Source organism: Lytechinus variegatus, chromosome 4 (assembly GCF_018143015.1).
Source record: "Lytechinus variegatus isolate NC3 chromosome 4, Lvar_3.0, whole genome shotgun sequence".
NCBI classification, from domain to species: domain Eukaryota; kingdom Metazoa; phylum Echinodermata; class Echinoidea; order Temnopleuroida; family Toxopneustidae; genus Lytechinus; species Lytechinus variegatus.
The window spans coordinates 61075154-61091847 of record NC_054743.1 but is presented as its reverse complement, the minus strand read 5'-3'; the positions used below and the strand labels follow the sequence as shown (position 1 = coordinate 61091847).

Genomic DNA, 16694 nt, shown 5'->3' with positions numbered 1-16694 from the left:
GGATTGCTGGAACGATGCATTCATCCATTCATTGTTAAATTATAGCAATGAAGGGATGTACTTTTGTCTACCAGAGTAATTGTGGCTAGTACAGTAAGTAGCTGCATAAATACACTCTTTTGGTCATCATGATCTAGCGTATTTACGGGGAGGGGGGGCAGTCTGCCCCCCCCCCTGACGAGTCACAAGCCATGCAAAGGACGTATTCCTGTGCTCCCTGACGAACCTGAAGACCTTTTTTGCCCCCCACCCTGACGAGCTTGAAGACCTTTTTTTTGCTTGTCAAATTTTTGGGCGGACGTTTTTGCCCCCCCCCCCTGTGGAAAATTAGGTGCGCTATTGGTTAAACCAGTCCAGCCGACGCCCGGATGCGCAGAACTCCGCTCTATCAACGCTCTAGTCACCGCTAAACCAACGCTCGCGACCGCTTGTCACCGTTAAACCAACGCTAAATCTACGCTGGCTTAAGCGGTGCACCGCTAAGGCAACGCCCATGTTTTCGATTTTTCCACAATTTTGTGAGCGGTGACGAGCGTTGTCGAAATTCGACCCTCTCTCCCTACCGCTCCACGACCGCTCCAAAAACGCTCGGGCAGTGTGTTAGGCCTTTATACTCTATCATGGTTTACTTTAAGCTCCATACCGCCGACGTGATTTAACTTTCATTTTCTAAGAGGAAAGACAATATTGCTTACATTCGTAAAGAACGTCGAGGTACTTTTGAGTTCCCTTGCACGGATCCCCGAAGACACTGTTGCTTGCATCCACGGAGCATGATGATTTGCCATTGCATGCGGCTTCGACTTTGCCGACACTGTTCTCCGCCTGACAGTTCTGATTGAACACGTGGAAATTGGGGCAGACTTCTTGACCTGCCTTGCGTCCGTAGAACACATCCATGACTAAGATAATCTGCCCAGATGAACAGCTGAGGGTCAGGGTACCTCCTTCACACATCCGACCACGTCGTGCACAAACGTAATCAATTTCCAGGTACTTGTAAGTTCCGTAGCAAGGTTCACCAAATACATTTCTAGAAGCAGCGACGGAACAGGAAGATCGGCCCTCACAACGAGATCGAACTCTATTCAACGAGATGGGAGAGGCGCAGTTGGTGGTTCGGATGTTAGGATGGGGGCACAAATCTGATCCGGGAAGTTGTCGGCCAAACATTGCATTGCAGATGTGAATAGCCGGGGTTTCTTCAGGGCACTGCAGATTGATGTCCTGTCCCTCACACCCTTGTTCTCTGTTACAGCCGGGATTGCGGTGGCAGGAGTAGTCTACCTCGAGGTACTTGAAGGTACCAAAACAGGGTTCGCCAAATACGTCATTGTTAGCTGCGACACTGCATGATGGTCTTCCGTCACAGTTTTCTTTGACGATTTTGAGTGATTTGCGGGCGAAACATCTTGTTGTCCGGATATATCTATGTGGGCAGATATCCTTGCCGGCAGTACGACCATAATTTGCATAGTTGATACTGATGAGGAATCCGTTGGGACACTCCAGAGAAAGGGTTCCTCCTTGACATTCCCTTTCCACTGTATTTCAATGAAAGAATTTATATACATGATCATAAATCTATGAGCATGGGGCACAACAAATAAAATCAACTTTATGAGCAGCATTAATTTGTTAAAAAATTATTTGGTCTTGAAGCGCGAGCTCATTTTTTTATATACCGACCTTAAAGGGGAATGAAACCTTGAGAACAAATAGGCTTGTGTAGAAACAGAAAAATCAAAGAATAAGAATAAAGAAAGTTTGAGAAAAATCGGACAATAAATGAGAAAGTAATGAGCATTTAAATATTGCAATCACTAATGCTATGGAGATCCTCCCATTGGCAATGTGACAAGGATGTGTGATGTCACTGATGAACAATTTTCCTTTTGGTGGACTATAAAATACCCTCAAAATGTCTCTTTTTGATTTTTCTTATGATGATACAAACTCTTTATCCATGATGTATTTTTAAAAAATATGTATTACTTGCCCTCATGTAGAAAGAACACATGATCTATGGATAGATGTGATAAAAGAGGCAATTCAAGTGAAATATATACTAAAGTAATTGGGAGAGTTGTTCATCAGTGACATCACACATCCTTGTCGCATTGCCAATCGGAGGATCTCCATAGCATTAGTGATTGCAATATTTAAATGCTCATAACTTTCTCATTTATTGTCCAATTTTTCTCAAACTTTTGCTGATCTGTTTCTTTAATTTTTCTGTTTTCACACAAGCTATCTTGTTCCAATGGTTTCATTCTCCTTTAAAAAGGGATAATTCTAAATTTGCTAGCTAAAATGTTGGAATTAAAAATGAATGAAGCGAGTGCGAACTACATTTTTGATTGACCTGAATACGGGATATTTTGTAATATATCTAATAAAATCTTATCCACATGCCTCGTTAAAATGCGGGGGCGGAGCGCCAGGCAAAATTGTGATAATTTAGACAAGAAATTTTGACTTTTATTAGGTACATTTTGTAAAAGAGATGGGAGTGAAAAACACGAGACGAATCTTTATGGATACATTTCTATATGAAAAGAGACATTTAACAGGGGGCGTTTCATGAATGGACTTGTCGGACGTTTTATCCGACAAGTCCCATTTTATCCGACAGTTACCAAAGGAACAGTACCTCTTGTCGGATGAAAATATTGATGAAACGCTCCCCAGAGAAAGATGTCAGATCTAACAACTTGTCGGATGAAAATGCTGATGAAATACCCCCACCCCCTGATCTTTCACACAAACGTGATACGTAACTCTCTCAAATAATGTAAGCGCGATTTGCTAGCTGAAATGTTGGGATTCATTGACCTGATGACGGGATACGTTTTAGAACTATTTCAATGAAATATATCTCAATGAATATTTAGAGAGCAAAGAATTTGAGCTCGCATTGCAGTTTTTTTTTATATCATGTATATACAAGATTATTAGATTTTTTGAATAAATATGATATAATTTTTGACTTTCAATTTGGATTCCGCCAAAATCATAGTACATCTCATGCTCCTCTTTCATTTGTTGAAAAAAAAACACAAAAGCTATTGATAAATTTGAACATACAGTAGGTGTTTTTCTGGACCTCTCCAAAATGACCATTTGGTTTAATCCCATCTCATTTTCATCGGTCTTTCTTTTGTCAATCTGTGAATTTCGATTCCAGAACCAATTGATTTGAGAGGCTTGAGCCTCTCTTTTATTAAACAAATCTCTTAATTATTGACATGTGTTTAGTTAAGATTATTGAAGCTAGCCTGTGTCAAAACTTTGTTCATTTTGACTGATGGGAATTTGTGTAGTGAGCTTGTGAAATTTAATTTGTCTTTTTTTATTTTCGAACCCAGTTTATGATAGGCATATGATCTGCATCAAAATGGAAGAAGGTGATACAAGCTTCCCAAATTGAGTAATTCCCGTTCGTGTTAGAATTTTCTGCTTGAAACATAGCAATGAGTCTCTGTTTCCTGTGTTGGTTGACGCGCATATATTAAAGAACAGAAGTTCAGTCTTTTCCAAATTGTAGGCAGACTGGGGATTTTCAATGAAATCCAGACGGTTGCCGTACAATCAAAATCTCCGGGGGGGGGCATAATAGCCCCCCCCCCTCGACAATTTTAGCGATATATCTGCTGCAATTTTATTTTTGACCTCACCGCTCACTGACTTTTTACTTCCAAGTTTCCAAATTTTGAGAACAAATTTGTGACGCCCGGGTACGCGTTTACGACATTACACAACATTATGTAAGTGTATGCAGACCCAAAATTGCACAAAAACGTGATTTCATGTACAAATCCAATGCAAATTGTGTATTTAGCCAAAATCCATGAATGTATCATTATTTCTACTTTTACTAATTAAACTTAATTAATTTTGCCTTGTTTATGATCAGCATTAAGTCGAGAACGATTTCCATCGAAAAAAACAATTAAAAAAATAAGTAAAAACAAGAGAAAAAAGAGAAAAAAATAAGAAAAAAAACGAAATACATAAGAAATCGGTCTTGGTACTAGATTTTTCTTTTCATTTACAATTGTTAGGAATGCTATAAAGAATATTTCCACCAAAAAAGCCTTCTTATTCAGTGAATCAGAGCAAAAAGTATTATTTCATGAATAAATTAGCATAATTAATTCATATAAAATAAAATATATGAATTCAGTGAAATTTGCAACTGCAACTATGCAACTGCGTAGATAATGAGATCTTAAGGGCGGCCATAATGCCCCCCCCCCCGGGAAATGGCAAGAATCAAAATACTCCGGGAGATTTAGGGTTAAATCTTAAATGATTTAAATTGAGGTAAGAACAACCACAGTCCCTTGTTAACTAAGACATGAAATGGTTCATATGTTATTGGTTATAATATACCACCTTGGAGTAATAGAGTAATACCAACAAAAAGCTGTGAAAGCCGAGTTCGTAAATGAAAACAGGAGTCACCAATACCATGACAGAAACAAATTTTTTTTATTTGAATTCAAATCATTATGTTTAAATTTAAATATCAGTGCTCGACAAGTAACTGAACATTGCCGATGTGGATTTACTTAAATGTAATTTCTTTTTGATATATTCTACTCACCAATAGCACGAGAAGCTCCAAATGACGCAGACAGAAAGAAGCAACAGAGAATCAATTTTCTTGCCATTGTAGCCATTTCCGTTGTGTTTTTCTTCCCCTAGATAACAAAAGGTGGGTAAATTTGTTTGCAATTAGAAGTTATAATGAATTTTATATTTTACCGAGCAAATCAAGAGAAATGAAATTTCGGTGAATGATGTAATTTAAATAATCCAAGTTCATATCTAACTCTTGCTTTGCCAATTCAGTATGTGTTAAGTCAAATCAACGAAGTTAAATTTACTTATTCAGTTTGGGTATATGAGTAGGCCTACATAATTACGGCATAAATGTAAAAAAATACAAAACAGACATGGTACCTGAAATTTCAGGAATATATTTTTCACCCTTAAATGTAACCAGTCACCCCCAAAGCTAACAATAAGTCTAAACAAATGAATTTTGGAGATTTTCATTGAGTTTAAAAAACGCACATCATAAGCTTTCAAACCATGAAGACATACTCTCCCAAAAAGCTTGCACGCTGCCCTAGAGAGGGTCGTGCTGTTTCGGGTGTTGCTAGTGCTTCAGGTGATGTAGTGATACTGTGGTGGTATTCTTGGTGCAGTGTATACATAGTGCTAAGTGCAGGCCTGGCTAAGTGCAGTGTGCGCGTGGTAAGTGTGCGACAGCATCGCAAGGGGAGGGAGGCAACATTTGTTGAATGATAGGCAATGTTGCTCCCCGTAAGCCATCTAGGTTGAAGTTACAGCAGCGTTTGGGAGAGTATTCCAAATAAGGGTGGGTCTTATTCAAGGATGGTTCTTGGGAACAAACTGCACGTATAGCAATTCACTCTGCAGAATGGCTGAGTGTACTTGAGCTGATGTCCAGTGTTTTTGTTTTGTAGTAATCTTTATTATTCATTCAAATAAAATTTATATATACATAATCAAGGAAATAATAAAAAAAGATAATTGCAGCAGTACAATACACAAATTAAATAACAGTGTAATAAACATAGCAGACAAATTGTATCACATAATCAGAACAGAGACATATAATTCGAAATCATGCAAACATAAATGCATGCAGCTAAAGCAAATAATAATGATAAAAAAAGACGTAACTACGTATACGCAAATTGAAAGAATGAATGTATATTGAGCATTCTCCCGCCCGCGCGTTTCCGTTTTACACCCTGGCGAAGGCATTTTCCGGAAAAGTAGCCAAAAAGCGACTAGTGAAGAGTCTACACACGTCGCTGGTTGCATGCAGCGTGCGACACAGGCGAGTCCACCACCGCATGCAATTTGCACAGTTCATAGAGATGTATATTATTGACACTAGAGGGCGGACTTCATCAAATTGCTGTGAATCCATGTTCGGGGCGGCCGCCATCTTAAAGAGGGCAAGAGCGCGGATTTATAACACACGGCTCTATGGGAGAATATCACATATTTCACTTTTTTACATTATATTTTCAATTTGATGCTGTATGCAACGTTAAAATCACAAGGCAAAACATTTTTATGTTAAAATATATGATAACCATGCATATTTTATAAAGGAGATGGACTCAACATCCAGAAAACGGGGAAAAATAGGTTGCTGTACGTGCATTACCTATGATGTAGATCAGGGCTTGGTCTGAAGTTTCCCCTCCTTTCAGTTAATTTTGAAATCAAGGTAGAAATCATATGGTGAATCACTGATAATCCCATTAAATATAATATTGGAGACTATGCGACTTTATAGCTATATTTAACACCACGGGTGTTAAATCTAGCAGCCCAATCAATAAAGGACCACACCATCTGGTGTTGGAGTTACACGTTCTGCCACTGGTGTTAAGATTACCAACATTTAGGATGTTAAAATATATCAACACCAGTCTTGGTGTTCGATTTGAACACGAGTCGGAGAATGTTATGAAGTTGACACCATTCGGTGTTCATTTGACACCCTCCACCTGCAGAAACGAACATTTAAACGAAAGTTTAAATCACCCATTGGTGTAAAAAAAATACCAACACCAGCTTTGGTGTTGTTTCACGGTTCGGATTCACATCATTTGGTGTCCGATTTCAAGTTCTTCAACACCTGCAGCCTGACGGTGTAACTTAACACAAGGGTATTTTTTAAAAATACCCCAACAACAGACAGTGTTGAGTTACTCCAGTGAAGTGTAACTTCAACAATAATTTTTGTTAAAATATTTCTATCCAACACCTGTCACGGTGTTGTTTCAACACTTCTGAGTATTTGGTGTTTATTTTACACTCTAAGTGTTGTTTCAACACAGTATACACTGCCGGAGTGTCAAATGAGCACCAAGTTGTTTCAACACTTCTGAGTATTTGGTGTTTATTTTACACTCTAAGTGTTGTTTCAATACAGTATATTGCTTGAACACTGAGTGTCAAATGAGCACCAAATCAAGAGAACATATGAACACTCTAAAGTGTTAAGTTGACCTTATCTTACACCCTTGTCACGGTATATGCTATATGATGGCTTATTACTACTCAGTCGACCTCGTCGTTTTTCCCCTGTTTTCTGGATGTTCAGTCCATCTCCTTTATAAAATATGCATGGTTATCATATATTTTAACATAAAAATGTTTTGCCTTGTGATTTTAACGTTGCATACAGCATCAAATTGAAAATATAATGTAAAAAAGTGAAATATGTGATATTCTCCCATAGAGCCGTGTGTTAAAAATCCGCGCTCTTGCCCTCTTTAAGATGGCGGCTGCGCAATACATGGAATCACAGCCGCATTACGCGCGCGTCAATGCGAGCGATTACTCTAGTGTCAATATACATCTATATGGCACAGTTACTGATCAGAGCACAGAGTTCCTCGGCACTTCATGTACAGAGAAAGCGGCAGTCAGGAGTGAATTGCAGTCGCGTTGTTTATGATAGTTTTTTTTTTCTAAAAATAAATTATTAACTAAATGAATAGAATGACAGACAAAATCAAAATAAACAGATACTTATAATGGAAAGACAAATTGAAGTTTGATGGATTGATACACTTAGAAGCTGCCGAAAGATAGATATAGAAGACTGATAAATAAATAGAGACAAGATAGACAGATAGATAGATAGAAATAGAGAGAGAGAGGTGGATAGATAGATAGAAAGAGAGAGATGTTGTAGATAGAAATATGGACGGACAAAGAGAAAGAGAGAAAATATTAAAACTGACAGATAGATGCTAGAGAGGGAGAGAGATAGAGAATTTGAGAGACAGATATATAGATGTTTTTATAGATAGATAGAAAGATAAAGAATGAGAGAGACAGAGAAGATAGACAAATTAACAGATAGATACATAGATATATAGATAGAGAGAAATAGAGAAAGACAGACAGATGGATAGATAGATAGAGATAGATAGATGAGAGATAGACAGATGTTAGATAAAGAGGGAGAGAGACAAAGAATATTAACAACTTAATAGATAGATAGTTAAAAAAATAAAATAGATAGAGAGAATAAGAGAGAAAGACAGACAGATGGATATACATAGATAGAGAGAGAGAGATATTAAATAGATAATTAAAGAATGAGAGAGACAGAGAAGATTATTAACAAATTAACAGATAGATAGATACTCTAGTTAAAAATAGATAAATAGAGAGAAATAGAGAAAGACAGACAGATGGTGGATAGATAGAGAGATTTAATTGAGATAGATAGATGTTAGATAAAGAATGAGAGAGACAGAGAAGATTATTAGATAGATAGATACTGCAGTTACATAGAGATAGAATTTGAGAGATAGATATATAGACAGATAGAGAGAAAGACAGACATCAGCAAGTCGGCAAGGCAAATGATCAAACCTGGAAAGTATAAGCTCATGCAGCTGCATTTGCAAGACAGTACGGTATGTTCTGCGGATAACTTCGGTGCGGACTTTGGATCGCGCGCCCAGCTGATAATGTAAACAAACGTAGACGTAGACTCTTCACTAGTCGCTTTTTAGCTACTTTTCCGGAAAATGCCTTCGCCAGGGTGTAAAACGGAAACGCGTGTTAAGGCCCTAAACCGCAAATCGCCGCCTAAGCTTGTAGAAAAAAAGTATTTTTGAAACGAAGGACCTTGGATGAGTGGTTTCACTACTACTACTACTACCACTACTACTACTACTACTCCTACTCCTATACTACTACTACTACTACTACTACTACTACTACTACTACTACTACTACTCCTACTACTACTCCTACTACTACTACTAAAACTACTACTACTACTACTAAAACTACTACTACTACTACTACTCTTACTGCTACTACTACTTCTACTACTGCTACTCCTACTACTACTACTACTACTACTCCTCCTACTACTACTCCTCCTACTACTACTACTACTAAACTACTACTACTACTACTCTTACTGCTACTACTACTACTACTACTACTACTAAAACTACTACTACTACTACTCTTATTGCTACTACTACTTCTACTATACTTCTACTCCTACTACTACTACTACTACTACTACTACTCCTACTCCTACTACTACTCCTACTATACTACTACTAAAACTACTACCACTACTACTACTCCTACTCCTACTACTACTACTACTAAAACTACTACTACTACTACTACTACTACTACTCCTACTACTACTACTACTAAAACTACTACTACTACTACTACTACTACTCCTACTACTACTCCTACTATTACTACTACTACTCCTACTATTACTACTACTACTACTACTATTAAACTACTACTACTACTCTTACTGCTACTACTACTTCTACTACTGCTACTCCTACTACTACTACTACTACTACTACTACTACTCCTCCTACTACTACTCCTCCTCCTACTACTACTACTAAAACTACTACTACTACTACTCTTACTGCTACTACTACTACTACTACTAAAACTACTACTACTACTACTCTTATTGCTACTACTACTTCTACTATACTTCTACTCCTACTACTACTACTACTACTACTACTACTACTACTACTACTACTACTACTACTACTTCTACTATACTGCTACTCCTACTACTACTACTACTACTACTACTACTACTACTCCTACTCCTACTACTACTACTCCTACTATACTACTACTAAAACTACTACTACTACTAAAACTACTACTACTACTCTTACTGCTACTACTACTTCTACTACTGCTACTCCTACTACTACTACTACTACTACTACTCCTACTCCTACTACTACTCCTACTACTACTACTACTACTACTACTACTACTACTACTACTACTACTAAAACTACTACTACTACTCTTTCTGCTACTACTACTTCTATTACTGCTACTCCTACTACTACTACTTCTACTACTACTACTACTACTACTACTACTACTATTTCGTACTGATTATGACTATAATAATATGAGTACATGGCTTCATTACCCTCGTAACATTTTGTATTAAAGTTTTAAAAAGATTATAATAAATATTTAAAAAATTATTTATAGCGATTCTTTCTTTATTTTCCGCCTTTCATTTCTTCCCTTTTCCTTTTCCTTTGCTTAAACCTACAGGCGATAGATTATACTAGGGGAGAATTAGGGATACACAAAAAAACCACCAAAAAACCCACAAAAACGGCACTATGTACAGCCCAAGTTGCCCAACTCCCACCATAACCAAGAGTCCAAAACCAACAAACAAGAAGAACAATAATGATAGCCTTTTAGGGCCCCATGGGAGACCAACTTTATGTTGAATGAGCACCCTGGTAAAATATTTGAATAAATAAACAAATAAATAAATACGTGTATCAACAAAGGGATCAACAACAACATTTCTCATAAAAATGAGATCAGCGCCCTAGTTCTAATTCCTCACTCTTCAACCTCTATCCATCTGCGATTTATGTTTGCCGCCCTCTGTGTTCACGCCTCTTACGCGCACACGGTATATTAACAAGGACCGTGTGCGCGTAAGAGGCGTGAACACAGAGGGCGGCAAACATAAATCGCAGAAGGATAGAGGTTGAAGAGTGAGGAATTAGAACTAGGGTGCTGATCTCATTTTTATGAGAAATGTTGTTGTTGATCCCTTTGTTGATACACGTATTTATTTATTTGTTTATTTGTTTAAATATTTTACCAGGGTGCTCATTCAACATAAAGTTGGTCTCCCATGGGGCCCTAAAAGGCTATCATTATTGTTCTTCTTGTTTGTTGGTTTTGGACTCTTGGTTATTATGGGAGTTAGGCAACTTGGGCTGTACATAGTGCCGTTTTTTTTTGTGTGTTTTTTTTTGAGATTTTTTTTGTGTATCCCTAATTCTCCCCTAGTATAATCTAACGCCTGTAGGTTTAAGCAAAGGAAAAGGAAAAGGGAAGAAATGAAAGGCGGAAAATAAAGAATCGCTATAAATAATTTTTTTAATATTTATTATAATCTTTTTAAAACTTTAATACAAAATGTTACGAGGGTAATGAAGCCATGTACTCATATTTTAGTCATAATCAGTACGAAATAGTAGTAGTAGTAGTAGTAGTAGGAGTAGCGTAGTAGGTAGAGTAGCAGTAGTAGAAGTAGGAGTAGTAGTAGTTTTAGTAGTAGTATAGTAGGAGTAGTAGTAGGAGTAGGGTAGTAGTAGTAGTAGTAGTAGTAGTAGTAGTAGTAGTAGTAGTAGTAGTAGTAGTAGTAGTAGTAGTGGAGTAGTAGTAGTAGTAGTAGTTTTAGTAGTAGTATAGTAGGAGTAGTAGTAGGAGTAGTAGTAGTAGTAGTAGTAGTAGGAGTAGTAGTAGTAGTAGTAGTAGTTTTAGTAGCAGTAGTAGTAGGAGTAGTAGTAGGAGTAGGAGTAGGAGTAGTAGTAGTAGTAGTAGTAGTAGTAGTAGTAGTAGTAGTTTTAGTAGTAGTATAGTAGGAGTAGTAGTAGGAGTAGTAGTAGTAGTAGTAGTAGTAGTAGGAGTAGCAGTATAGTAGAAGTAGTAGTAGCAGTAAGAGTAGTAGTAGTAGTAGTAGTAGTAGTAGTTTTAGTAGTAGTAGTAGTAGTAGTAGTAGTAGTAGTAGCAGTAAGAGTAGTAGTAGTAGTTTTAGTAGTAGTAGTAGTAGTAGTAGTAGTAGTAGTAGTTATAGTAGTAGTAGTAGTAGTAGGAGTAGTAGTAGCAGTAAGAGTAGTAGTAGCAGTAGTAGTAGTAGTAGTAGTAGTAGTAGTAGTAGTAGTAGTAGTAGTAGTAGTAGTAGTAGTAGTAGTAGTTTTAGTAGTAGTATAGTAGGAGTAGTAGTAGGGTAGTAGTAGTAGTAGTAGTAGTAGTAGTAGTAGTAGGAGTAGCAGTATAGTAGAAGTAGTAGTAGCAGTAAGAGTAGTAGTAGTAGTAGTAGTAGTAGTAGTAGTTTTAGTAGTAGTAGTAGTAGTAGTAGTAGTAGCAGTAAGAGTAGTAGTAGTAGTAGTTTTAGTAGTAGTAGTTGTAGTAGTAGTATAGAAGTAGGAGTAGTAGTAGTATTAGTGGTAGTAGTAGTAGTAGTAATAGTAGCTTATTTTCAAAAATTTTCAAACTTTAATACTAAATGTTACCAGGGGAGTGAAACCACTCATCCAAGGTCCTTCGTTTCAAAAATACTTTTTTCTACAAGCTTAGGCGGCGATTTGCGGTTTAGGTGCAATTTGCGGTTTAGGGCCTTAACACCCGCTCCCTACGAAATCCTGGATCCGCGCCTGGTGTGAACGATACCTATTCGTGGGCTGAGGGGGCCATACATACTGTCAAGCCATGGGCATTACTGGCTGTAACACGGTTGGGGTATACTAAGTGAATTGAGTGCACCAGGCGCGTTCACACAAGGAGTTCCGTTTTAAGTGCTCAAGCACTGTTCACTTCAGGTTTCTCTGTAGATGTTTTAGTGTTTCTTACCTTGGTTGCATGGGACTCGAACTCACCTTGTAACTGCAGTCAAGATCACTTTCCGCTACGCTAAGCGAGAAGCGCTGATACCAGAAGAGAATTTTTAGCGATTATGAGATGAGTCTAGACTCATATAGACCCTTTACTGAGTAAATAAACTGATATCTATGGACAATTTTACGAACTCGATTTTTCTAAGAATTTTTGACGGAATAAACCATATTTTGATATGCATTTATATCATTCATGGTTTATTTATTCCAAAAACAATACACATTTGGCAGCCAATGGCTGAAAAAAAATGTGTTTACAAATGGTTCACATATATATAGGGGAAGGCGGGGTAAGTTGAGCATAGGGGCAAGTTGAGCCACCAGCCCCAGGCCAATAATGAATGAGTCAGACATTGCTGTGGGTGTTGTCATGTATTGATGACCCATAGCATAACCCCTAACCCCACCAAATTGTTTAAACAGAAAGTAGTTTTTTAGAGGGAAAAGTATGAATTTCAGCAAAAAAAAAGTAAAAAAGAGTGTGAATTAGATAAGTACTTTATTCACACACACGTCTTTAAATATAGTAAAGACATGATAACAACATTGTTAGTCCATATATGGATCTTCATTCTTGTCATAGTCTTTTATTATGATAGATGCATAATAAATGTGTGGATACAAAATTATCGCACTAAGCTCGGACTGGGGTAAGTTGAGCCAAACAGCATGGGGCAAGTTGAGCCATGGTAATTTTTATGGTAATGTATCTTAAAAAACAAACAAACCTTAAAAATTGAGTGAAATGCAGGCTGAAAGGAGCAAATGTACATGACTGCTCTTTTCCTTTTAAAGGATGTTAGTATTATAGAGAATTAGCAAGTAAAAAGACTTTAAACAAAAAAATGACATCCTGGTTCTCCCCCATACATTTTGTACGTAGTTTTTGTGGCTCAACTTACCCCCAGACGGTGGCACAACTTACCCCATATATGGGGCAGGTTGAGCCATTTGACATCGTTTTTTTCAAAGGTCACGATGACTTTCAGTTTGGGGGTAGAAAGTTATATGTAGGTGAAAAACATTTCCCAAGAATCAAATTTAAAGGCAAGGTACTTATTTCTACAATAGTACTTGTCATATCAATTCTAACATGCAAAATGCAAAAAGTGTCACAACTTTCCCCGCCTTCCCCTACATATAAAAAAATACAAATTTAAAATGATACATGTATTAGACCTCGTAGACTTAAAATAGTTGATATGATGACAATTTTCGGTCCGTTGAAAGTAGTGAATAGATTAATCATAATTTGCCACAAATCGTTCAACAGGAAATGCCAATTAAACACCAGTGCAATAATTACAAAATTCAGTAATCAATACAAAGTTGAAATAATATGTATTAAATTTTTGCGCAAGTAAACGAGTTATTAATGCAATTTTGAACAGATTAGTCAGCATTTGCCACTAATTATCCAATAAAAATTCATTATAATCTAGTAATATAAATACAAAATTAAACAGACAATAAATAGAATGGGGAAATATTCTCAAATTTATATTCACACCTGAACCCATTACACCCAGATGAAATATATGCCAGTATATTACATGTAGATATTGTAAGAATATTACTTGCATTGAAATGTTTCAATAAAACTTTCACGAAAATCGTCATTAAGAGTCATTCGGGATGATAACAATTAGACATTGGGCTTTATATCATTGTTAAGCAGGCGGACGACAGATGGAATACAAGATTGATAATACCTAGTAGTCCTACATTTGGGTTCCTGTAGTAGGTGAGAGTTCCGTAACTGCCTTCCAGACACAGACTGACGAGATTGGGGGAGAAAGTCACGATGGCGCGACGACCTGAGGAGATCACGCGAAAAGGAAAGAAGAATACATTCTCGGCGGGATCTAAGCAATTCAAGATTGAGCTGGTCCACAGCCCAGCTGTAGGAATGATATCCACCAAGAATGATCCTACAAACTCGCTTTTGCGCCCTTTCAATGTCATCAGACTGGCGAGCAGTTATGGATGAAGACCAAACAGGTGATGCATACTCTAATACCGGTCTGATGTACGTAGTATAGGTAGCTACTAAGTCAGATGTTTCGATTCCACTATCCCATCATATATGTTCTATATTATAGGGCTAGATGTATTATTTTGAACCTTCTCCATATTTCTATTGTCAAATTTAGTGGGGTGCATATGGAACTCTTCCCAAATTAGAAAATAAACAGAATTATTGGCTTACCAAGTTGAGAAAGATGTAGAGAAAGATTCCCAACTTCTTGGAGATTCTAAACCATAAGCAAGACGTACGATGCGTATTAAGTACTATCGGAACTAAGGTGTGCTTGTAGGAAATATCATATACAATTTGATTCACACATCAGTGGACTTACAGTATATACTAGGTGCATACTTTGGCCGGTAATCGGGGATAATCTGTAGACGTAATCAACCATAGAAGTATTGTGTTGTATATCAATCACTTTTGATTTTTTCACCCACAACCACTTAGCATGGTTCTGGGGTGTGCGTTAACTGAATGGCTTTGACATTTCCATATAGGTTGTAGGAAATATCTGGAGATATTCACTGCCCATGGTTTCACTCATCAGTGGACATATTGTATTTATGCATTTACTAGGTCCAGTGGCGTAACTACGGGGGGGGGGCATGGGGGGCACGTGCCCCTCCAATCGGCTGGCCAAAAAAAAAACGGGGAAAAGGAGAAAAAGAGGAAAAAAAAGGAAGAGAAACGTAGTGAAGGAAAGAAGAAATTGTTGTTTATCATAGTGTTATATTATATTATGTTATATAACATTAAAAGCATTTTTTCACAACTTTATGAAACATTATTTGCTTAATTGTGTCTTCACTGTTCCTGGTGCTCGCATAGACTTTTTAACGAGATATATATACCTGCTGTACTAAAGCCTCCCGTTTTCAAATCAATATACAAAAAAATAATATATTTCCTCGCAATTAGAGTTATTATTGTTTTAAGTAGTGATATATTTTTCTTTTTCATGACTACTGAAGTTATTGCCCTATTTTAAGGTCTTAATATAAAACATTTTCTTGTCCGCGCTAACGTTCGCATTAGTGGATTGGTGAGATTTCTGCTCTTCATGAACTCCTAAAATCAGTCCTTAAAATGTCAATTTTTCTGATCTGAATATAAAAAATTTTAGCTCGCGCTTCGCGCTCGCATCATTTGGTTAGTGAAATACGTGGGATCTTAGTGAATTCCTACAAACAAGCCTTGGAATGCCCCACTTCATGTCTGAATTTCCTAGATTTTCAGCTCACGCTTCGCGCTCGCAGTATTTCATTAGTGAGATGCGTATAATAATCATGATTACAATGACTTCAAAAAGTGCTCCATGTGTTTAGATGTAATTCTAACAAAATCAGCAAGCGCTTGGCACTCGCATTAGATGACTATAGTGAGATATGTATACTCTGACTTAATGGATTCGTAACTATAGTCCTTAAAATATCCATGTTTGTGGTCAATATATACAAAAATTTCAGCTCGCGCTTCGCGCTCGCATCATTTGGTTATTCAAAATAATACGTAGGGTCTTAGAGAATTCCTATAAACAACCCTTAGAATGCCCTCTTCAGGTCTATATTTCCTAAATTTTCAGCTCGCGCTTTTGCGCTTGCAGTATTTGATTAGTAAGATGCGTATGATAATCATGATTACATGACTACAAAAGGTGCTTCATGACTGTGTATAGATGTAATTCTAACAAAATCAGCAAAGTATGGCAATAGCATTAGATGACTATGGTGAGTTATTTATACTCTTAATGGATTCTATAATATAATCCTTAAAATTTCCTTGTTTAGGGTCAGTATAGGCCTATACAAAAAATTTTGCTCGCGCTTCGCATGTCTGTTTAGCGAGACAGTTAAGTATCATGATTACAAAACAATCCGCTTATAATGTTAATTTTTAGCCCTCAATATCAAAAATTTTAAGCTCGCGCTTCGCGCTCGCATTATTTAATCAGTGAGATATATATCCGTTTGATGGCACTGCATGTCCTTAAAATATCTCTATTAGGTCAGTAAACCTGACAACTGAGCGCGCTTCGCGCGCTCCCTAAGTTACCCGAAATTTTTGCTGGTGCCCCCCCCCAATACCGTGACCCACGGTACGCCACTGACTAGGTCTCATTTGAGTAATCGGGG

The 16694-nt window shown here is 37.2% G+C and overlaps 1 protein-coding gene across 3 annotated transcripts; it reads right to left on the bottom strand.

Moving 5' to 3' along the window:
* Positions 1–654: 654 nt before the first annotated feature.
* LOC121414442 (L-rhamnose-binding lectin CSL3-like) lies at positions 655–14880 on the bottom strand. 3 transcript variants are annotated; one of them, XM_041607615.1, is made up of 3 exons: positions 14740–14880; positions 4610–4706; positions 655–1544 (listed from the first exon to the last, which is right to left on the bottom strand). In XM_041607615.1, the coding sequence occupies exons 2-3, from the start codon at positions 4683–4685 to the stop codon at positions 670–672; spliced, it is 951 nt and encodes a 316-aa protein (XP_041463549.1). In that variant the 5' UTR covers positions 4686–4706; positions 14740–14880; the 3' UTR covers positions 655–669. The 3 variants fall into 3 exon arrangements, with proteins under 3 accessions (XP_041463549.1, XP_041463551.1, XP_041463550.1); XM_041607617.1 differs by lacking the exon at positions 14740–14880 and adding an exon at positions 14256–14277; XM_041607616.1 differs by lacking the exon at positions 14740–14880 and adding an exon at positions 14243–14262.
* Between the last annotated feature and the right edge of the window lie 1814 nt (positions 14881–16694).